Genomic DNA, 23,915 nt, shown 5'->3' on the forward strand with positions numbered 1-23,915 from the left:
CTTTGGCCCCAAGTAACACCTTTGAATCTGCCAGGTAACAACAATAGAAACTTGCTTCAGGCAGGGTGGTGTCCCACATTTTAACTTGCCCCCAGAAAATATCCTGAATTTCACAGATATTCACAGTAACCTGACCTGATTGTAAATATCTTCTCTCTGTAATTCCCCGCTGGTTAAATGAAGTTATGCAAAGGCCAGACAAAAGCAAAGCCGGAAGCCTCCCACACTAGAAATCGAAGATAAGAATCACAGAAGCCAAATGGCTTTTATTGAAGGGCATTTCAAAGCCAATGTAGACATATATGGCTATTTGTAAATCCTCCATATATGTGTATAAACATGTACCTTCACACATCAAAACTGGATTTGTTCCTGAGCCACAGAATGTACTGAGAACAAAGTGAAAGTAACTGAATTGTAGAAAATACATACTTCCAACGTATACAACAAAGGAGTACTACTTTTAATACACCAAGAGCTAAGAAAGTAATACACTAGAAAAATGGGCAGAGGAAATGTATAGCAAGACCACAGAGGGAAAAAAATACAAATGGCTGATAACATAAACTACTTGCTAAGTACAGCAGTGATCACAGAAATGTAAAACTAAAGACAATCTATCCATCTTAAACTAGCAAAGGCTAAAAAATGTTCATAGTTTTCTGTCCTGGGGAGGGTATGGGGAAACAGGTACTCTCACAATCTCCTGGGAGTGTACATTTGTACAGACTTCAGAGGAAAATATGGTAGTGCCTATTAGATTTTTTTTATTGGAGTATAATTGCTTTATAATGTGTTAGTTTCTGCTGTACAATGAAGTGAATCAGCTATACGTATACATATACCCCCTCCCTCTTGGACCTCTCTCCCACATCCCTCTCCCCCATCCCACCCATCTAGGTCATCACAGAGCACCGAGCTGAGCTCCCTGTGCTATACAGCAGGTTCCCCGCAAGCTATCTATTTTACACATGGTAGTGTATGTATGTCAAACCTAATCTCCCAATTCATTCCACCCTCCCCTTCCCCGCCCCGATTACCTTTGATTTGGGCGTCTTCTCATGGAAATACACCCACATATTCAGAAAGATACACGCGTCCAAGGTTCACTGAACATTGTTTGTAAAATCAAAAATGCAGGGAAAAATGCAATGTTTATCAACAGGGAAGTGCTTATACAAAATATGATACAGCTAGACTGTGAAATTTTCTGCAAACTTTAAAATGAGTGAGATAAAATCGTGTATATTGACATGAAAGCATGTCCAAGAAACTTTTGACTAAAAAGTGCAGTTTGCACAGATTATGCATCGCATAATTCCAAATTTGTGAAGAAAAAAATGATGCCTATATATTCATGTGTATTTCCATAGAAGTAGTCTAAAAGGACACCAGCTGAAGACAGGTGAGGTTGGGGGGATGTGAGAGGAATTACACTTCTTCTTTCACATGTATCTGTATCAAGAATGTATTGTGTATTTTAATGATGGAAGAAATATAGGTTGATTTTGCTGAGGCTGGAAAAGTGGAAAACGTTGTTTCGGTTGTTCTTCAATCTCAGCGTGAATTGTTGGGGTCAGATGAAGAGGTCTGAAGGTAACTGATTAGTTCAGCTACTTTCACAGAACATTTAAAGTGCCCCGCTAATTTGCTAATTACTGCCCATTAACTAAGGGGAGTGGGAAAGAAGAGGCAGACATCTCAGCCCTGTCAGACCTGTGGCCTCACTCTTCAGTGGATATTGGTATGAAGCAGTTGTCTCCCCAAGTTCACTTTCCACATTTGCTTCATCAGAGAACATGGCACCCCTCTGCCCAAGCCCTCCACTGACTTCCCATCTCACTCAGAAAAATCGACATCCGTATACGGTCCAGAGGCCCATGGCCTCCTACTGATCCTGTCAACTCACTTTACCCTTCGGGCCTCTTTTCTGTTTCTCAGACACAGAAAAAATCCCTGCCTCTGAGCTTTCGCCCTTGTCTTCCCTCTGCCCAGAAGGCTTTTCCCTCAGGTATCCCCAAGTCTCTCACCATCACTTCTCTCAGAGCTTTCCTGAGAAAGGAAAGTGCCTTTCTTTTGGTGCCTTTTAGTGAGACCCACATTGACTACCATATCTAAGTTTGCAATCTCCATACCTCCACCCCAAGATTCCCTGATCTCTCCCACACTTTATTATCACTATCTATTATGTTTTAATTTATTTTGTTTACTGTCTCTCTCCAATGACAAAGATTCTCTCCATGGCCAAACTTTAGCCAGGCTCCTCTGAGCCCTCTTCTTGACTAGGCCTCAATCTTAGCCTGTAAATATTTGAACTAACGCTAACGTTGTTTCTAATGGCTCAAGGCTGCTTCCCTAGGATGACCCCAGCCCCCCTTAAAGTGTCTGCCTGAGAAAACTCAAGGCTGCCAAAGAATTTACTATTTGTTCCAACCAATCTGAAGATAGGGCCCCCTGGCTCCCAGCCTCTGTGGGAGGGTAGGAGCCTAACTTCCATAAGTGATAAGGAATGAGCACCAGCAAACAAGCCCAAACTGGTTTCACATGGACCAACGCCCCTTTTTCACACTTTTTGTAATTTTTCAACTCCCTGACCCTACTGAGTCCCTGCCCACTCCCTTCACTACTCCCTCCTTCTTCCATTTTTAAAATATTTTTTATATATAATACACACACACATGCAGACACACACACACACACATATATATATATTTTGGCTGCGCTGCACGGCTTGTGGGATCTTGGTTCCCCAACCAGGGATTGAACCTGTTTCCCCTGCAGTGGAAGCACGCAGTCCTAATCACTGGACCGCCAGGGAAGTCCACCTCCTTCTCCCTTTAAAACACCCAGTCACCTCTGTACAAACTGAAGTCAAGTTCAGTCCATCCTGGACTCTTTTCCCTATTCCTTAGAATGTTACTGCTCAAAATCTGTCCTTCCCACTTTCACTAGCATCAGGCTTTGTTTATGTTTAACATTCCCCACTGTAATATAGGCTCCAAGGCCTGGGTTTTGTTTTCTTACTGGCACATAGTAGAGACTCAGTAAATACCTGCTGAACATCATTGATGGATGGACGAACGTGCGTGGGTTTTAGTCCTACAGGAACATTTCCAGGCTGGGATAAGCATGTTTAAGCTTTTGGATGAAATATATTGCTCACTTCACTCTTTAAATACCTGGCAAGTGACAGGTGCCTGACTATCACAGATCATTCCAGTCTTCCTACACTTCCTACACTTATCTTCGATTTGTTTTTAATCCCGATAGAGCACCATCTGCTACATGCTTAATATCCTCCATAAACATATACGACCGAGCACAGAATACCATGCTAACGAACGATTATTGAAAAGTACTGTGCGAAAAGTGTTTGCTTCACAGAAAGACTTTTATTGTTGACGGTTATTTCCTCCACTTCCCACCCTTTATTTCCATCCATGGCCCTGGTGTTGAAACTACCCTTCAACCCAATTCCCCCCGTGCCTCTCTGGGTCTCCATTCCCCAAACTTCAATGAAAGTGCTTTGGCTATGAATTCCAGTAACATTTTTCCGATGCAATCCAATGATGTCTTTTCAGTGTTTATTCTTTAGGTTCTCTTAGGTGATCTGAGTGCTGCTAACCGACCTCACTATACTCTTTCTCCCTTATTCTTCTCATTTTTTTTCAGCTGTGGCTTCTCACCACTTTTAGGTGACTGCAAGCTGTCCCAAGTATAATCTGTCACTTCCAACACATGCTTTATAAGCAACTGCTATAAGTGAGGTAGTACGGAGATTACAAAAGTCTAATACTCAAATGCTGCACTCAAAGAGATCGGAGACAGTCTACACTCATATGAGAAGTTAAAGTTTACTGCACAGTGGTTGCTTTAACAATTATTTGTTGAATGAAGTGGTTAGGTAGGAAGATTCTGGCACTATCCAAGGCAATAATAAACTGCTACATGATTGACACAATAAGTCAAAGTTCTCCATTTAGAGCTGTGGCTTCTCCCCATTGTTATACTTCTCACTTCTAAAGGGTATTTTCTGTGGGGATTGTAACAGCAACCACAGTTGACTAAACTAACATATCTGCTTATTACATCCTCAGATCTGCGTATTTTCCAGCATCCTTGTGATTCTCAGGGGGACCACCAACATTCCGATCCTCAGGTACATCTTAACATCTGCAGTCTCCTTGGAAGGAGGTCCATGCCCAGCCCATCAGGGCAGAAGTTCCTGAGGCCTCCCTTCCTTCTCACATCCATGAGAAGCCCTGGTCTGGGTGTCAATAACCTCAACTCCAGTCCCCTTCAGCCCCTCCCTCTTCTCTACAAAAGGTATCACAGACACTGAGAAATGAGGAATGAGAAATGTAAAGCTTTACACGGACGTAAAGCTTTTCAAACGTGCATATTCATAATTTACTCTTGTCTTTACATGTTTGGAGTAATGCCATCTCAAAAACTGGATTTGAGTCATGAGTTTCCAGTGATTAAAGTGTTTTAATCTTAGGTTAAAAAAAAAATTCTGGGTCAAAGTTTAAAATTCTGGGTCAAAGGGTGCGAACTTCCAATTATAAGATAAATAAGTCCTGGGGTGTAATGGACAGCATGGTGACCATAGCTAACAGTACTGTACTGTGTATTTGAAAGTTGCTAAGAGAGTAGATCTTACCAGTTCTCATCATGACAATAAATTTTTTTGTAACTGAAGGCAGGGATGGATGTCAACTAAACTTATTGTGCTAATCATTTCACAACACATACATACATCAATCATTATGTTGTACACCTAAAATTAATACAATGTTATATGAAAATTACATCTCAAAAAAGATTCTATCTCCATCTCTTCATCCTACCATCTGAAAACCCGCTAGACACTAGACGCATAAAGCCTTTACAGATAAAATCCCAGGAGCCAATTTACATGGGCACTCTAGAAGCAAAATATCCTGCATGGGTGGAAGTTCTAAAGGCTCCTCTCACTAAATCTTTCAGAGCTTCCACCTCTTATAAATAATACATAGTCAGGCTTACCAAACAGGAAAGCAAGAGTAGACTTGCAAGCAGTGTAGAAGTTTCCATGGATGGAATTGTAAGCTACAGTAGCGCTAGAAGGAATCCATCCTTAAAATAGTTGACAAGCCCAGTGAAAGCTATCCACAGAGGCTTGCTCCCCAAAGTGTGGTTCAGGGGCCAGCAGCATCAGCAAAGCTTAGAAGTCTATAAGAAAATGCAGAAGCTCAATCTCCACCCCTACTGAATTTCAACGAGATCCTCAGGTGATTCATAAGCACAGTAACATTTGAGAAATTGGATACTGTAACCCTGTCACCTAAATCAGATGTGGACTCGGGCGAGAGCTCTGGTCAACAGGCCATTACAGCAGGTTGATGTGAGTCGTCCACTGATGCACTGAAACATCACCCCTTCTAGAAGAAAATGGTGGACTTAGTGCTTCCTGGGGGGTCTGACTAGGACTCTAATTTTTCATCGTTTGTGGCACGCCTTTGCTGCTTGTTGACTATGAGCAGAGCGGCAAGGTGATGATGGCTGAAAACCACAGCCTGGGATTAAGGGCTTCCTTGCTGGGGCACAGGGACCAGCTGAATCATATCGAGACACCTCCACCCCCAGCCTCAGTAAGAGTTTAACACAGGTGACGGCCTGCGAACGTGAACATCAAGGGACGCCTTGGAGGGAGAGGGCTCAAAGAGCAGCAGTTAAAGTATGTGTGTGCAGAAACAGAAGGGAGGAGTGGCAGCCAGGAAGCCCAAAGCGGGACGGTGGGACGGGGGGCCATTTACACACAGATTTTGATGCACAAGGTAAGTTTTCCGGCACTAGAATTCAAAACACCTTCTTTTTTCTTTCTGTAGCTTTCTGGCAACTGCTGGTCCCTCCAGTGTATTCCTGGGCCTGGGCAGACACTCCCATCTTGCCACTGCCTGAGGCCACAGACATTTTTCATATCCCAGCCCACTGGGAATTTGTCAGCTGCCTGAAGAAACACCATCCCAGTGAAAAACTACCAATCTTGATTTGGATAATTGCATGTGACCTAATGCCAACCCTAAACCTATGCTAAGAAATGTTTTATCCGATCAGGCCACAGGAATGCCATCCCACACCCCCCAAACAGGCCCCAGAAGCCAGGGTCACCCTCTGGGAGAACATAATCCACAGAGAGCCAGGGTTTGAATCAGCCTCACTGCCTCAGAGTTCCATTTGGAAAGAGGCACAAATGATCTGCTGTGTGAGACCCATCGTTAAAGCTCCTAAAGGAATGCGAGGTGGAGGGTGTCTGGTAAATGACCAATGAGGGCTGAACGGAAATACAAGGGGCCCAGGTGGCACCACGATTATGTGCACCCTACAGCTGGTGTGGTGGTTGTGGAGGGAGACACGGGGTATCCCATCAATCGGCCAAGAGAGAAGATTGTCTGTCTTCACACCCAAACCATCTCCCCTGTGTTCTTCACACTCCTCAATCCATAAGATCCGCCCTGTGACCCACCCCTCCAACAGGTGTCCCCACCCCGCATCCCGGCCAACGACTTCCATCATCCTGCTACTCTTACCTTGTTCCCTAGGAAGATCCCGCCTTCTCGCTTCCTTCCCCATAACTCCAAAACACCCCGCTGTGCTATAGAACATATGCTTCATCAGAGACAACTGTTTCCTTATGCAATCCAATTTTATTACCCCACTCTTTTTTTAGTTAATTTATTTTTTAATTGAAGTAGAGTTGATTTACAATACTGCGTTAGTTTCAGGTGTGCAGCATAGTGATTCGTTTTGGGTTTTGTTTTTGTTTGCAGATTATATTCCATTGTAGGTTATTACAAGATATTGAGTATCATTTCCTGTGCTATACAGTAAATCCTCATTGCTTATCTAGTTTATGTATAGTAGTCTGTATCTGTTAATCCCATATTCCTAATTTGTCCCTCTCTCCACCCCACTTTTTTTCTTCTATCTGACCTGAACAGGCATTTGGCTTTTTTCAGTGGCTCTTTCCCTTCCCAGAAGCCCAGGAATTCCTCACTTTGCCAGTCCGCTGGTACACTGAGGTAGTGGATACCGTTGGTGTGTTTTCCCATCCTAACCGTCTCTAATCTAAGAACTATCCTGTCCGCACTTATAAGACTACGTGCCAGCAGCCTTGCTTGTCCCATACAATGGATATAGCTGGTTATGGGAATGGCTACCTGACCCAGGCTGGGCATTTGGAATTGGATCCAAGGACACCAAGGAGTCTCTGTTTGCTCTAACTGAAGACGTGTGAATGCGGAAACTCTGAGGAAACGCGTGCTTGTAATAGCAGAGAAATCTGGTATGGTTGGATGCATTGATGGATGGATGCAAGGATGGATGGGAAGATGATTGATAGATAGATAGATAGATAGATAGATAGATAGATAGATGGATAGATGGATAGAGCCCTAGGGGAAAAAAAGTGATGGAGAGATGGCGCAAGAGTGCCCTCCTTGGCCACAGGCAATTTATCAGCTCCTGGTTCTGGGTCCTCATGACACACAACTCTACTTACTGGTTTTGAACTGCTCTTATATCCTTATACAAACAAAAACAAAAACTTCTTTCGAACAAGGGAATCTCTATTCCTGGCTATGGAAAACTGTTCATTTTGAGCAAATCCTTGCTATAACTTAATAATCTTCTCATTCATGCCTTACTGAAGCCCTCCCACAAATGTCACATTGTCTTCTTTACTTTCTTAACCTCAGAGTCACTACGTTAATGGCCCAAACTGACCTGCTTGGTTACCACACACTAAATCGAATTGTTATATATTCTGGGGGTATGAAGTATTACTATAAAGTAACATGAATGACTTAGATGTCCAAATGATTGTTATTCCCACCAAAATAATCATGCTGGGAGACAGTATACATATTCCCACAATGTGGCCACTATCCTGGCCATTTCTGGAATGTCTCTTCAAATCTTCCCCACTGACAGTAAATCCATGTCTCTGAAAGTTAGACATGATTTTTAGAAAGAGCTACAGTCATGCTGTAATCAGGGAAAGTGGATAAAATGAGGGATTGAATATTTTAATCATCAAGCTTTTGTTAAACACTGTTTCACCCAGCAGAATCCTAATTGAAATAAGCATATCTTCCATAATTGGAATAAGTATATGACAATTCTAAAAGATAACATTCATTTGAAGACATAAGTTCTATTACATTTATTAAATACAAATCATGTTCTTTGTCATCATCAAATCTTTCTGTCCTCTTCATCTAGAGAAGCAGCAATCAAAGATTTATAAAGCCCAGCAGGTTGGAGAAGGATTTGATAAATGTTTGTTATTGATGTTTAGGTTACTCAATTATTATCTAATAGAAATGAGACCCATAAAGAAGACGCCATTCAGGTAGTTTAAAATATACCTGAAGGCAAAAGATTACAGACCAACCTGATGACCTGAATCGTGGCCATAAATTATACGTCACGCGCTTAAAATATGTGAGCTGCTGATCTAGAATTGAAGCATCACACCGATGATATTCCCACCCTAGTCACAGCCCTGAGCTCTGGGGATAGATAATGCACTTTTCTTTAAGTCACAAGTTTCTTCCTGTTATGAGGGGTAAGCAATAGCTACTTTTTCTCAAGCCTTCACAGAGGCATCGAGAAACTGCTAAGTAAGGTATATAAATGTCAAGTTTTAGCCAATAGGTCACGCAGTGAGCTAGATCTCAGAAACCTTTCTAAGGCAAGCCTTGCAACCCACTTCTCCGTGCAAATTTCAGCTAGTGTGATCAAAGATAATGAGTCAGCCAGTAGGGTGTTTTAAAAACACTAAAGCTGCTTCAGGGTTTTCTTCCTGAGCTTCACTTTTGTAACTGAAACTACACTTGTACTCTGCGACAAGACGTGGTTCCTGGGCATGAAATACACACATGACTCCAAGATTGAGTAGTTTTAGGTTAAAAGAACGCACCTCAGTAATGATCACTGAAGCATGCTTGCCTGAAAATACAGGATCCCAGAATCCTGTTACAGTTAATCCAAATTTGTTGTTTATACTAGAAATCTGAAGTGTTGGATAGACCTTAAAATAGACAGACAACTGGCTGGGGCCTGAAAATGACCTTTTGATAGAAACGTGTTTATTCTGATGATCTCAGAATAGTATCTGTAGAGTAAAACATAACTGGATTTCCGCCCTGGTGGTGGGGTACATACGAGTCGTTTTCCCTGAGTGGCGATGGCTGTGCACTAAGGTTCTATTAGGTAAGGAAAAGAGCGTGAGCTTAGAAGTCATAAAGATTTGAGTATCCATTCTACTACTTCTCTGCTACCTGTGGGACTGGCTGGGTTATTCCATTTTTCTGAAGCCAGTTTCCTTAGCTAAAAAGTGGAGCTGATACTTAGCTATGTCACAGGGTTGCTATAAAGGTGAAATGTGATAGCGTGTATAAATATGCAGGACTGGATTCGCGTGAAAGTTCACTTCCTTCTAAGCCCTCTTGCCTACGCTCTTGCATCCAATACCCAGCACTGCCCTGCAAGGAGGCTGCAGAATCCCCGACACCAGCCCGAGGCTGGACTGACATTCACGACTTCCCTTTCACAAACTGCTTTTACGAAGATACTGTGAAGCAAGGTTCGCACAATACTCCCAAGGAAGCGCTCAGGATTTCATCAACAGCTCTTCAAAAACACTCCAGTTAATTTTGGGGTGTGTGTGTGTGTGTGTGTGTGTGTGGGTGTGTGTGTGTGTGTGTGTGTGTGTGTGTGTGTGTGTGTGTGTTTTAAACATTTGGAAATCATAGCTTCTATCCAACTTTCCATTTATATTTTTTATCATTTTGCCTAGTTTTTTGATTTATGACTTCATGTCAAAAGAACTGACTTTTAGGGAATTCATGCATCAAGTCCATAAATATTTAGTAAGCACCTACTATATACCAGGCCCCGTATCTGGCACTGAGAATGCAAAAATCAAATAAACATAGTTTCTGTTTTCAGTGCTGTTACAGCACGAGGAAGGATGCACAGTTTACTACACCATAGTAAGTCCTGTAATAGACGGGTGCCCAAGGCGCCACCATTTACATGGCACTTTAAAGTCCAAAAGCACTTTTACAGTCAGCCTGACATGAACCCTATGAGCTAGGCGTTACCGTTAGTAATCATTTCCAGGTCAGATATAAGGAAGCCAAGCAGAAGGAGGGGAAGTAAGCCGACCAGGATCACACTGATAATAACCGTGATTCTGTGTCTCAAATCTCAGCTGGCTGTGTTCTCCCCACCATTGTCCCTCAGTGTCCATGTCAGAATATACTCCGAACACGCCCCCTATCAAGCTTGCAAATGCCTTAGAAATGTCACCTAAATTGTGTCTCCCGGGAAGCATTCAGACACAGGAAGCTCTCATTCTCTGGCCTTGGCCCAGCACCCTAACCTCCCTTCTCTCCCCCAGGACCCTACTGCTGAGTGTTTTCTGATGATGCCGGGTTGTTTCAGGCCTTGGTGTTTTTCCTGTACTCTTTCCTCTCCCCAAACACTCCTCCTCCATCTTCCTGTTCCTCCTCTTGCCTGGAGATAGTATAGGTTTCACCTCCTCCAGGAAGCCCTTCCTGATTACCCTCCCCCAAGCCATTTCCTACAGCTGAGCCTTCTAAGTTCTCCCCCAGGCCCAGGACTGGGCACAAGTCATAGCTCAGACTTGGTGGCACTGCAGTCACTGGTTTATTTGCCTGTCTTCCCCCCACTGTTCCTTTAGGGATGTCTTTACAGCCTCTGTGTTTAGCCCACTAGCTGTTTGTTGACTGAATGAATGAAGAAAAAATCAAGGTATGCTCCCTCACCTAGTGTACTACCTGCAGTGGCTGGAGCTCAAAACAAGTCCACAGCTTTGCCAGCAGTCTCAGAGCTACTATTGAACTACTGATGCCAACTAGAGCTTCCCCAGTTTAGGTATAATTTGCTCTTCAGGCATCCTCTGAAAACAAGAACAAGAGTCATTACCACCATCACCAGTCATTTTTTGAGCATAAACATGGCAAATAACAATGGCTTAGACCACTACACAGGCTGCTGTCTCTGGCCAGCCATATCCTTTCTGCTTCCATTCTTACTCCCCAAATTGCAGACCATATCTGCTCATCTCTGTACACCCAGAGCCTAGAACAGTGACTGGCACATAGCAGGCCTCACCTCGATAAATACTAGTTGAATGAATGAATGAAACTGCCCCGGCTCACTTCTTCCTAAGTGACCTTATTGGCACTAAGTGAAGATTTCACCCTCCAGGCCACAGCTGGCTTGAGTTTGGGTGGGTATCGGATCAAGACAGACAATGTCTCTGTGACCTCTGTGTGACCTATGACCTATGGCTTCAAACAGTGGATCTTCTCTAGGGAATTTGAACTGAAAAACATGAAGAAAGTTGTCCAGGTAAAATACAGACAAGAGCCAAGAGGAAGCGAAGGTAAGCTGTGGTGGGGAGGTAGGAGCTATGAGGTAGGGTTTGTGTAAGTCGATGGACGAGGAAGCACCCACAAAACAGATTCTCACCAGGAGCATCTGTTCAGATTAGGAAGCAGAGAGGCAAAGAGAAGCTGAGAGTTGGGGAGGCCGTGCCATCCCTGAGGAAGCGCTAGAAGAGAAAGAGGAACTGGTCCGTAGGGCCGCCTCCATTCCTGACAGCTCTCTGGTCTCAGCTCCAGGTCAAGCGCAGCCTGACTTAACAGGCATGTCCTTACCTAACACGTGAAGATGATTTTTAGTGTTTCAGCCTCTGCTGCAGGATAACAGGTGATGTTGAGTTTTAAAATGTCTTAACCTCGGGTACAGGATCATCTTGGCTTATATGGTGACTTTGTGAGCATTAGATAAAGGCACCCCTTCTGGGATGAAGCCTGACCAGTGGGCAGCTCCTAGCTGGATGGGAAGCCCACAGCCTTTGCACAAAGAAAAAGGTTCCCTTCTTGGAGGAGGTGGGGGCATGCAGGTCCACCCCAGACTGTATAGCTTGGCCAGGGCAGGGCACAGGCTGCATTTGAGCCCCCCTTGTCTGCTCTGCCCAGACTGCCCTGCCTTTCCTGGCAGGATGGTTTTACTCTCCTGTGAGAAGGCAGAGACAGAAAGTACACCCAGAGCCAAATGGTATTTTTTTGGTAAAAAAAAAAACAAAACAAAAAACACTCTGAGTTATGTGAATGGAAAGTGAGCCAGCATCCATTGTTCCTGCCTAGCGCTGCTCCAGCCCCGCTGTGATCGGGGACCAAGAGTTCCCTTGGGACCTCCCCACCCTGGCACAGCACGTCATTATGCTTTGGATAACAAAGGCTGAGCCTGCAAACACCAACTAGAGTAGTTAGAACCTAGAGGGCAGTGGGAGGCACTCTGGGAGCACCGGCAAGGTGTAGACAGCAAGGACATCCCCCAGTGGGACAGGTGACCATCAACTGCAGAACCTGTCTTGGACAGCAGCACCTCGTGGCAGTGGCCAGGTAGTAGCAGGTATGGATGGAGAGAACATCTAGGTTGACTAGATTCTCACTCCACCAGGCACTGAACACACCAGCGATGAAAGACTCAAGACAAAGATACTGGATTTGCCATTACCTACACACCTATGTATACTAGGGCAAAGGGATGCCGGAGGGATGAATCAGGGTACCAAAAGAGATGAGACTGTGTCTGGACACCAAGCTGATGAAGTGGCCCATCTGCTCATACCTCCCTTTTTAAGGTGGCTCAAATGTTTTCTGTTGTGTGCAGCCCTACGTGCAAGACTAAGAGTCATAGCTTGAAGACAGCAAACGCCTCTTGGTACTCCTACAGCCCGATGGGTCCAGCACAGCACCTGGTACACAGTAGGTCCACAGTCAGTACTTGATGAGAGCTTACAATAGGAGTAAATCCTGGACTGTGTCCTAAGGCTCTTTACTTACTAAACATTGGGCTTATCAGAAAAGACCATCAGAACCCGCTGAATATATTAAAGTTCTCAATGCAGAAGAAGAGTGACCTGAAAATTAAGAGAACACCTGTCCATGTATCATGAAAACCTTGCTTTGGGATTTTATTTTTTTTAATGGATAAAACACCACTTTATTTACAAAGAAATACTAGATTTTAAAAATCCAGAACTTCTGTTGAATTCCAGAACAGTGAATTCAAAACCATAAAGCAATGGTTTTCTAAGCTCAATAACAGGGCTGATGTATCAATTCCAATTTTACTTCAGTTATATTTTTAAAGTGTACTTATTTGAAAATATATGGCTTTCTTCACATTTTGTATGGATTTTAAAATTTAAAACTAGAGATTTTGCTGACAAAGCACATGCATTTTTATCATGTGAAAAATTAACTATTCAAATCACAAGTTAAATAAAAGCCATTGAAGCCTGAGATGCTTTTCTTGACAAAAATCCAGTAATAAAGTACAAACAGAAAGTGGATTCTCTTGTGATATCTCCACAGCACCAATACAGTGCAAGTACAGAGCTGGTCTTTTAAAAATATTTTTTTGTATTGGATTGTCTCTTATTGGCATAATAGGCAAAAACTTCGAGTTTCATAGTTTTTATTATTCTTTTACGGACAGAAGGGCAGAAAGGAAGCAGTGCTGGGATGTGGGGTGACAGATGGGGATGGCCGTTTGTTCTGGAGTGAGGCTCTTCTCTGACAACCCTTGGTGAACACTTTGCAGTATTCTCCTCCCTCTCCTCCTCTGCCCCCTCCCAGCCACACACCACTGCAAAGTTCCCTCCCCCCTCAACACTCTCCCAAAGACTCCCACCAGGTAATTAACTCATTATTAGAAATTAACCCTTGGGAAGGACTTACTGGCAACTAGCTGAAATCAAAAAAAGGGAGTGAGAAAAGCCACTTGGGAGGTGGGAGCAGCAGAGAATACCAGTAGGGATGTGAGAAGGTACCAAACCAAAGCCTTCAGCCTTACACTTGCCCAGGCCAACCCTGGTCACAATATCACAATACATACGGCAGCAAGTCATGCTGATATATAGGCCATAGCACGGTGGTTCCCAAACCTTGCCACACATTAGAATCACCTGATGCCAATTAAATCAGAATCTCTGGGGCTGGGACCTAGCCATGAATTGTTTTGCTGTGATTTTGGTGGTGGTGGTTTTTTTTTTAACTCGCCAAGGGACTCCTATGTGTAACCAACTTTGCAAACCAGTGGCAGAGAGTAATGCTTCTCAAACGTTAATGTTCCTATAACAACCTGGGGATCTTGTGAAATGCAGACTGGGATTAAGCAGGTCTGGGGTAGGGTCCAAGATTCTGAGATGATGCCGGAGCTGCTGGTCTGGGGCTGGCTCTGGCCAGGCCACATATGATCTCGCTTTGGATACTGCCCACTTGTGTCCCCAGAACTTCTGGGGAGGGCCTAGAAACTGGGCTACCCTATGGTCAAGGAATGTTTTCACAAGAGGTTGTAACCTTCCTATTGTGTCTCTAAGACAATTCTGTTATCAGCCCGGTCATCTGGCTGATTCCCCATCCATCCAGCCTGGTTGCAGAGGCTGCAGGATTCTAGGGAAATACTGTGTGTCAGTGAGGGACCGACTCATTCGTTTTCTCTCTGACTCCTAAGAAATGCAGGAAGTTCCTCATCATGTTTAGCCTGCTCTTAAAGAAATCCAAGGCTCAGTTCTGAAGATAAAATACACTCACGTAGAAGTTCACTCTTTCACACGTGGGTCAGCATCCTGGGGTGCAGGGGACAACTCAGCTGAAAGTTGTCACTTCCTAATATCCTTTAAAAGTACACAGAAGGCATAGAGTTCTTGGAGGTAAAATAATTTTATAAATTGAAGTTCACAGTTCACATGAGGGGCACTTTGCACATACACATTTAAAAGGTTTTTACTGCCCCTTTTCTACGTGTAGGCCTTGATTTCCATCTATGAAAATGAAAAATGGTGATACACGCTATGCTTATTTTGTCTACCGTCACCATCTGGACACATTTGCAGTTGCCTCTTTAGAGTCACCTGAATGGTTAATCTTTGTTAAAAAAAAAAAAAATCAATCAAGATTATCCAGGGGTCAAGTTCAGTCTGGCCAAGACATAAAAACCAGGAGGAAAAATACATTCAACTCAATACTTTCCACAATATGAATCTGGCAGAAGATTCTTCACAAACATCCCATAACCTACATCCCACTACCTGTATTTAACAATTCCAACCGGCTTTAACCAAAGTGATCTGCGAAGTCAGATCAACAATACGTTTGATGTTTTTCTACATATACACGTTGTGCGGCAAAAGCGATATTACAAAAGTAAGAGGGGACTTCCCTGGTGGTCCAGGGGTAAAGAATCCGCCTTACAACGCAGCGGACGCAGGTTCTTCCCTGGTCAGGGAACTAAGATGCCACATGCCGCGGGGCAACTAAGCCCGCGTGCCACAACTAGAGAGAGAAAAAAACCCCCGCACACCACAGCTAGAGAGAAGCCCGGGCACCACAAGGAAGAGCTGGCGCTCGCAACTGAGACCCGACGCAGCCTAAAATAAATAAATAATAAATAAATAAATTTTTTAAAAATAAGGAAAAAATTTTTAAAAAAAGGAATAAGAAAGAGGGCTTTGATGGAAAACAGAGCTGGCTTGCCGGTGGAGTGGAGTCAGAGACATGGAAATGTGCCTTTTTTTTGAAGGGGAAACTAGGCTTCAGGTAGGAGTGAGGTCGCCTGGGCGCTTCAAGGCCTGGCCCCCGAGCACAGAGCCTGAGGCAGTAGTGGTGGAGGGTAGGGTGTAAGCTCTGCACCATTACAAGGGCCTGTCGCTGCTACTGGTAGCTTTGATGTTAGCTTCAGTCCCAGCTTCCCAGCTCTCACGCATCCTCCGGAGATGGCAAATCAGAAAACGATCTGCAGAAACTTAACAAGCCTGGTGGACTTTTAAAAACGGTTCTACAGTTCTTAAGAGAATGCTTTGTTTAAAAGCATTTTTAAATCATTAATTATTTAATCCCCCCATAACCTCCCCATGTGGTAGTTCCACACTCTCCTTCCCACTTTAAACACCGAGATGTGAGAGACAAGGTTAAGCGATTTGCCCCCCTCGTTACGCAGCTCCGCGCTGGCAGCACCGGCCCTCAGCCTGGATCTGGCCGTCCGGTGCCCCGAGCAGTCGCCGGAGCCGGGGGTGCACACGGGGCAGAGGAGAACCCGCGGGCAGGTGCTACCGCAGAGGGGCTGGCTCCAGCCTTGGTCACACAGTGAAGGATCACGGCCAAACTCTCACCACCACCTGCGTGGGGTTTTACAGGGAGGAAGAACTCATACTCCGGGTCCTCGGACCAGCAAACCCCCAAGGAAGGCTTTGTTTCAGAAGCAGGAGCGGTTGGGAGGGTGTTCAAGACTCGCACTGGCCCAACCCCCCACCCCCACCGTGAGAGGACCGCACCCTTCCGAGGGGCCAAAGTCGCGCTGAAGACCGAGGGAAGCCTCCTCTTCCCGATGCACAAGCCTAAGAACCAGAGCAGCCGGGGCTCCCCGGCGCCGCAGAGCCGCACGGCCGCGTGGGAGCGCTCCGCATCCCGCCGGGTGCGTCTCGCCCGGGAGAAACGCGCGCCCACCCGGCGCCCCAGCCGGGGCGGAGCATCTCCCGCCGAGGGTACCGAGCCGCCGGCCACCAAGGAGGATAGCGGCAGCGGGGTGGGGGAGTTCAGCTTCTCCCAGCCCCGACACCCCCCCCCCCACAAGCCCCTCCTCCACTCCCGCCGCCAACCGGCTGGGCCATTGCCCGCTGACGCCCTGGGCTGGCCGGGTCCCCATTGCAGCCACCTGCCCGCGCCGGCCCTACCCCCGGCCCCCAGCGCCCGAGCTGCCCTTACCTGAGCCGGAGATGTGGACCCGGAGCGGGCGGCCCCGACTCGAGCACGACGACAGGTCGCTCTGCGAGCGGCCGCGGGGGCTCGGGTCCCCGGGCAGCCGGCGCAGGGCAGGCGCTGGCGGCCGGGCGGGCGCCTCGGGCTCGGGGACCTCGGCCGCCGCCTGCCCGGCCGGCTCTCCCGGGGGCTCCGCGGGGCTCCTGCCCGCCTCGGCCATCGGCTTCTGGCGGCCCGGAGCGCGGGGTGGGGCCGGCGCCGAGGACCGCGCTGCCCGGCGCGCGGCTACCCCGAGGCAGCGACGAGGGCGGGGAGGCTGGACGCCCGGCGCCGAGAAGCTGGTGGGGAGGGCGGGAGGAGGAAGAGGACAGAAAAGTTTGCACAGGAAGGAGCCGCCTACAGCCGGCTCTCGCTCCCGCCGGCGAAAGCCGCAGGGTTCGGAGCTGGGCCGCCCTCTGTGCCCGCGAACCTGCCCGCTGCTCCACCCCCAGGGCCTGGGCACGGCCTTTGGCAGGATGGCAGCCATAGGGTCCCCTCTGGTCGTCACCCAGGTAGCAGGCCTCAGATTAGTGGAGCTTGGGGCTTCAGGAGCTGGGATGCAAGGTCAAGGTTAACAATACTATTTTCATTAGGGGTGGGGGACACGCGGTGGGCGGGGGTTTTGAGGAAGGCCATGTACACACGCTTGAGCGCCCTGTGATGGAACCGAAATGATCATACCTAGTTTAAGGATGCGAAACTCGAAACTGCAACGCCAAAGGGCACTGGGCTTGCTGGTGCGTTCGTGACCCATCCTGGAGACCCTTAAGTCAAGGCCAGTGACCTTCGCCTCTCACCCTTTACCCTCGAAGCCCTCTCTGCCTCCAACCTTTGCCCACATTCCTGGGTTTCTGTCTGCTGGGTAGACTCGTAGGTCATGTTTAAAAGGTCAGGCTTCCAAAGAACGGAATAAATTAACACAGATTGGAAGTCTCAGTCAAAGCTTTCTAGTGGAAAGACTGGTCTCTCAGCTGCTGTTGATTGGAAATCAGTGAGTTACCACCATGCCTTGTATGATTGCTGATTCAGCTGGTGATTTCACAACCTAAGCTTTATCAGTTTCACGATTAGGCCCCTAAGTTGTGACTTGCCCAGAATCACACTCAGGAGTCACCACTCTTGAAAGCTCATGGCAGGGGACAAAGGTCCCTGGGTTCACCCACAGGCCCTAGAGAGGCAGCAGGAAGAGAAGGAGATTGGGGGCTGGGGGTGGGAGGAGGGTTAGCCTTTAACATTTATTGACACACACACCCATATTCCAGGTGTGATGTCAGACACTTTGCACATATGATATCTTTTAATAAATAAACCCTAGCAGAGAAGGTAAGAGGAAGGCGGGTCAAAAGTGAGGGGTGCAAGCTAGAGAGGTACATGAATACCCACAGAGGCCTTTGTAGCAACTAGGTCATAATAATGACAACAGCTCGCCTGTAACGATTTAGAAGGGTTTTCACCTGTAATTCTCACAGCAACTCTGGGAAGGGCCTTATTTTCCCAGTTTTGCTGTGAGAACTCTCCAAATACAGGTCCATTTCCACAGAGTCAGCCATGCTTGTCTGGTCCTGCTCTAAATGTCTCCTATTTTCCCACCTCTTTAAATTTACACGGCTCCAAGTGTTACTGCCTTGATATCTTGTGTAGTTTAGGACGGAAAAAAAAGACGCCTTTGCTTCAGAGCATTAACTTGCAATGTTTCAGTAGATACGTCTTTGGTAGGATTGAAAGGGCCCTTGGAAGGATTTCCCCCTTTCCCTTGTAATCGACATTAGATTATGATGGTGTTTCTCGTCATCATCTGCTATGCTGCGTGTTGTATTTATTACCCAGTGATGCTGTCTGTACTCCTCACGCCCATTTCCTTAGCGGTTAGCTCCCCTTGTCAGCTGCCTTCTTTCTGGGGCACATTTGCCTCTCCTCTGCGCTTGGGTCTCACCCCACTGGATTCTCCCCATTGCTTACAGCATGAGCGCCTCCACCATCCTCCCAGGCCTCCTGCTTCTCCCTTTCAGGTTTATCCTTTATGTCACCTCTTTTGAAGCGAAATAAATGAATAACTAAATATTCCAAAACACATGAAGTCTTCCCCTGCTCATTATTCAGTAATTTATCATTTCAACTTTCACTTAGTCGGTACCTACTGGAGTGCCTCTTGAGGGCCAGACACTGTGCTGGGCCCTCCATGCCCTCAAGGAACCCCTCAACCCTCCCTCCCTCCATGCGTTTTCCTTTCACCACCAAGCCTCTAAAGAGAGTAGCCTCCACTTGCTGGTGCCTGTTTTTATAGTCCCCCTTCCCCGTCCGCATTCCTTCACTATCTACAGGGTGACTTCTGCGCCTGCTACTTACTGCATGGGCTGCTTTGCCACTATCACTTCTGAGCATTTAGTTGCCAAACAACGTACTGAGGACCTCTCAGGTCTGACCCCTGCTGCAGCTCTTGACACTCTGGACCACTTGTTCCTTTTCTGGACTCTGTGTCCCTGGCTTCTGGGACACTCATCTCACCTCTCTGCCTCCCAGATACCCTCTTCTCAGGATCTCTTTTTTTTCTGTCTGTTCTTACCTAATGCTCCCCTGGGGTCCAGCCTCAGCCCTCTTCTCTTCACACCTGACGTATTTTTTCCTGGGAAACCTCACCTTCAGCTTTAAACTGTGCAGAGACAACTCCCAAATCTTTTCCTCCAGTCTAGAGACTTCTTTCCTGGTCTCTAGATCCCAGGATCCAACAGGGCTTGTCTTCTGGGTGTTTCCTTGACACTCGGCAGTCCGTGTTCCCAGAGCTGAACGCTTGCTCCTCCGTGAATCCGTTCTGTCTATTCTCCGTCTAAAACAAATCTCTCCAGAATGGGTTTCGACCCTGCTTTCACTGCCATGTCTTTAGCGCGAACCTTCATCTTCTATTTCCCCTTAAAGGAAGGGACTCTGCTTCTAGGCTCACTTTCTTCCACTGTGCTCCCTTTCTCATTCCTAGAATGATCTTTCCAAAATACTCACAAGACTTTGCTGCTCCCCCATTTACATGCCTTCAAAACAAGGATCCATGCCACATGTTCAGGCACATGCTCCTCAGCATGGCGCCTCAGCGTGGCGCATCAGGGCTTCTACATCCTGCCGCTGTTAGACACACCCTGCTCTCTAGTGTCCAGACCTATTTGTAGTTCTCTGTTCCTCTTCTAATGGTAGCTTTGCATCCCCATTTCCTCTGCTTGAACCATCACCCTCCACCTTCTCTAACTTTGCCCAACTCACCGACCATCTCTCATCCTTCGAGCCTCAGGTCAAGTGTCTCCCCATCCACGAAGCTTTCCTGACGCCTCCCTGACCTCGGAGCCAGGCAAGGGCCCTTCCTGAGCAGTGCCATAACGTTCCCTGTATATCTCTGTTACGTCCCTTTTCACACAGGATTGCAGATGTTGGGGTGCTAATCTATCTCTCCCTCTCCCTGTGAGCTGCCTCAGGGCAGAAAGTACCTAGACTGGGTTGTGTTCTCCCAGCACCGCTGTGTGTTGGATGAATGAACCAGTTAATGAAGGCTATTTGGGCAGACAGACATTAACAAGTCCTTCCCTGGCAATTCATGGAAAGTGCTATGGAAACCCAGAGGAGTAGGACCTAACCTGTCTGAGGGGGAGGATCCGGGAAGGCTTCCCAGAGGAAGGGGCACCTGAGATGCATAGGCACCCAGGATGCGGGAGGGCATCTGAAAGACACAGAAGCTTGAGAAAGTGGGGCTCCTCAGGACTCTGTAATAGCTGGAGAACAGGAAGTCCATGGGAAGTAGCTAATTTTTGAGCCTGAAGAGTGGACAAGAAATGGATTAGGGTTCACTTTGCAAATGCCATTATGTATCTGCAATCCTAAAATGATGAGATGTCATATTTACTGGGGGTCTTGTTTATTTCCAGTTTTGTTGATCTTATCTCACCCCTGGTATAAGATTTCAGTTTCCTTAACAATGTTCCTCAGCACCTAGGACAATATTCTGCCCAGCACTTAATAAATGTAGCTATTTGACAGACTGATAAAAAGAGAGGCAGAACATTCAATTTTTCAAAGCAAAATGTTTGTCAGTGTTAGTTTGTTTGTTCTGCTCTTTTCATTAAATATCATTTCTGAAAGCTTGGAAATAAAAACTGAAGATGAAAAAGGAATTACTTTTAATTACAGAGTGTTGTAACAGTGATTTAACACACCAAAATTATAATATCTTTGTTTTACCATTTAAAAAAAATTATGATTTATGTAAGATTATAAAAGACATAAATGAAAATGTATTGACTAGTTTGGTCTGCCCATTAATGCTTAGTACACCCTGCTTTCAGCAGAAGCACATGGATTATTATCATAACTGCAATTTTATTTTGGTGTCTTCCCATCCCCCCACACATACACAAAGTTCCATTGATCAGACTTTATATGTAAAACACACACACAAATACAGTATACGTGTTTTCTTAGGAAATACTATTCCAAAATACATGGCATTAGAAATTAGTGTCTTTTATGGACAATATTGTTTCCTTAATACAGGTAGATAAAATCTCTATGAATGAAAGGAAAGGTGACCAAAGTAATATCAGAAAAGAAGAGGGGCTTCCCGGGTGGCACAGTGCTTAAGAATCCACCTGCCAATGCAGGGGACACGGGTTTGAGCCCTGGTCCAGGAAGATCCCACATGCCACGGACCGACTAAGCCCGTGCGCCACAACTACTGAGCCTGCACTAGAGCCCACGTGCCACAACTACTGAAGCCTGCACACCTAAAACCTGTGCTCCACAACAAGCGAAGCCACCTCAGTGAGAAGCCCGCGCACCTCAAGGAAGAGTAGCCCCCGCTCACTGCAACTAGAGAAAGCCCGCGTGCAGCAACGAAGACCCAATGCAGCCAAAAAAAAATTAAAATAAATAAATTTATTAAAAAAAAAAAGAAAAGAAGTGGCAGAGATCAGAATGGATGATACACAGTCAAAATGAAATAACAGAAAGGCAAGGAATCCAGGTAATAAAGAGAGTTGGTAACAAAGGAAACTAGGGTAAAGGACCATAATATAGTGACAGTAGGTCTGCATTAAGGTCACATTAAAAAACAAAACAAAACAAAAAACAAAAAAACAGAAAACAAAAACACCCAAAAAATAGGAAACCAGTTTTGATGACCTCTAAGGTTTATTCTGGTCTGGGATTTGATGGTTCTATGAAAATTTTTATTTGGATTCATTTTAAAATTGAAGATAAAATTGTTTTATGAGAGAGGCCAAAGCTGGTTCATAGTTTTGAACCCGAACTACTATTTCTCTTTAAGGTGCTAGGTTGCATACTCCTTCCTTTCTCCCTCCCTCTCTTTCTTCCTTCCTTCCTTCTTCTCCCTTCTTCTCTAAATACAGCCGCTCTGTCCTAAGATGCCTAGGCTCTGTGCTACGCACACAGAGATAAAGGAATCTCTCTAATCTCAGACTAACAGCCTAGGAGACAGAGGTGCACAAAATACAGCAGAGATACAGCAGAGGAAATCATTGACCCTTTTTGGATGAGTCAGGGAAAACTTCAATGGAGAAAACACAAGCGAGCCATAAAAGTGAGTGGGGATGAAAAAGAGGAAAAGGCAGGGAAAGCTGCCAGGCAATGGGAATACCATGTGTGAGGCCCAGGGTAGGAAACAGTAGAGAGGAGGAGGGAGGTGAGTCTGGCTGGACTCAGAGAGGAGTGGGGAAGTGGTGGGTTGTGAAACAGAGAGGGTTGTCAAAAGATTTAAGCATAATAGTAACATGATCACAGGCATCATCTTTTGCTTCAATTTGGATACCTAAATCTGATACCTAAGTGATGCATATACTTAATTTGTTGGTTGTTTTTAAGGATTGAAAAACATATATAAAGTGCTGAGCGTAATGACTGGCATATTCTGGGAACTCAATGCTCTAAGACATTGGGGATATGCATTATATTTCTCTTTTTTTTAATATTTATTTACTTATTTGCACTGGGTCTTCGTTGCGGCAGGAGGACTCCTTAGTTGTGGAATGTGAAGTCTTAGTTGCGGCATGCAGGGATCTAGTTCCCTGACCAGGGATCGAACCTGAGACCCCGCAGTGGGAGAGCAGAGTCTTATCCACTGCGCCACCAGGGAAGTCCCTATATTTCTTTATTTCCGTAAATCATACCCAACTCAGCTCCATCCACAAAGGTTACCCAAAAGACATTTTCCAGGATTCCTTCCTTCTCCTTGTATCAAACAAGAACTTTAGTACTTTTGCATTTAGGAAGATAGGAAGGGACTGTCCTAATTCTTAGTCCAGTGGTTGCCAAGGTCAGCTATAGCTTCTTTCACCTAGACTTCCAAGGCATCTGCATGTTGTGTCCAGGACACCCAGTCCCTACAGAAGCCACCCCTTCCATGTCCTGATTCCTTAGAGACTGTCAGAGAAGGTGCTAAGGTGCCCATCACTCAGCTGTCAAAACTCTCAACCCCATTCCCACGGGGGGTGGAAGTGTTCAGCACACCTGGGGATTACATCCTTCTTAACTGAACTCTCAACTAAAACCAGTTGTTGATGGGAATGCAAAAGTGCCCAGCCAATTTGGAATCTAGTTTGACAGTTTTTATACAGTGAACTGTACATTTACCCTGTGCCTCAGCAATCCCATTCATAGGTATTTGTCCAAAGGAAATGAAAACTTATGCTCATGCAAAAACCTGAAAGCAAGTGTTTATAGTGGCTTTATTCACAATCTCCAAAAACTGAAAACAACCCTAATAAGTACATCCATACAATGGAATACTACTTAGCAATATAAATGTATGAACTACTAGTACATACATCATGGAAGAATCTCAAAAGCGTTCTGCTAAGGAAAAGAAGCCAGACTCAAATGGCTTTGTACATTATTGTTCCACTTCAGTGACATTCTGGAAAAAGCAAAACTATGGGGGATCGAAAACAGAGCAATAGTTGCCAGTTGCTGGGAGCAGAGAGCGGGGATGACTTTTTTTGGCTGATAGAACTCTTCTATGTCTTGACTGTGGTGGTG

The 23,915-nt window shown here is 45.7% G+C and overlaps 1 protein-coding gene across 5 annotated transcripts in view; it reads right to left on the minus strand.

The window, feature by feature from the left end:
- PHACTR2 (phosphatase and actin regulator 2) overlaps positions 1-17,292 on the minus strand; it is a gene marked incomplete at its 3' end in the record, with an annotated part of 263,313 nt that extends 246,021 nt beyond the window's left edge. Inside the window, exon 1 of one of the 5 annotated variants that reach the window (XM_082405470.1) lies at positions 16,854-17,287. In XM_082405470.1, coding sequence (XP_082261596.1) covers positions 16,854-17,067 — 214 coding nt within the window. In that variant the 5' untranslated portion in view covers positions 17,068-17,287. Of the gene's footprint in view, positions 1-16,853 lie in introns of all 5 variants that reach the window. The other 4 variants (XM_082405469.1, XM_082405472.1, XM_082405471.1 and 1 more) reach the window with 4 other exon arrangements.
- Between the last annotated feature and the right edge of the window lie 6,623 nt (positions 17,293-23,915).

Source organism: Balaenoptera borealis, assembly GCF_965194805.1.
Source record: "Balaenoptera borealis genome assembly, chromosome: 9".
NCBI classification, from domain to species: domain Eukaryota; kingdom Metazoa; phylum Chordata; class Mammalia; order Artiodactyla; family Balaenopteridae; genus Balaenoptera; species Balaenoptera borealis.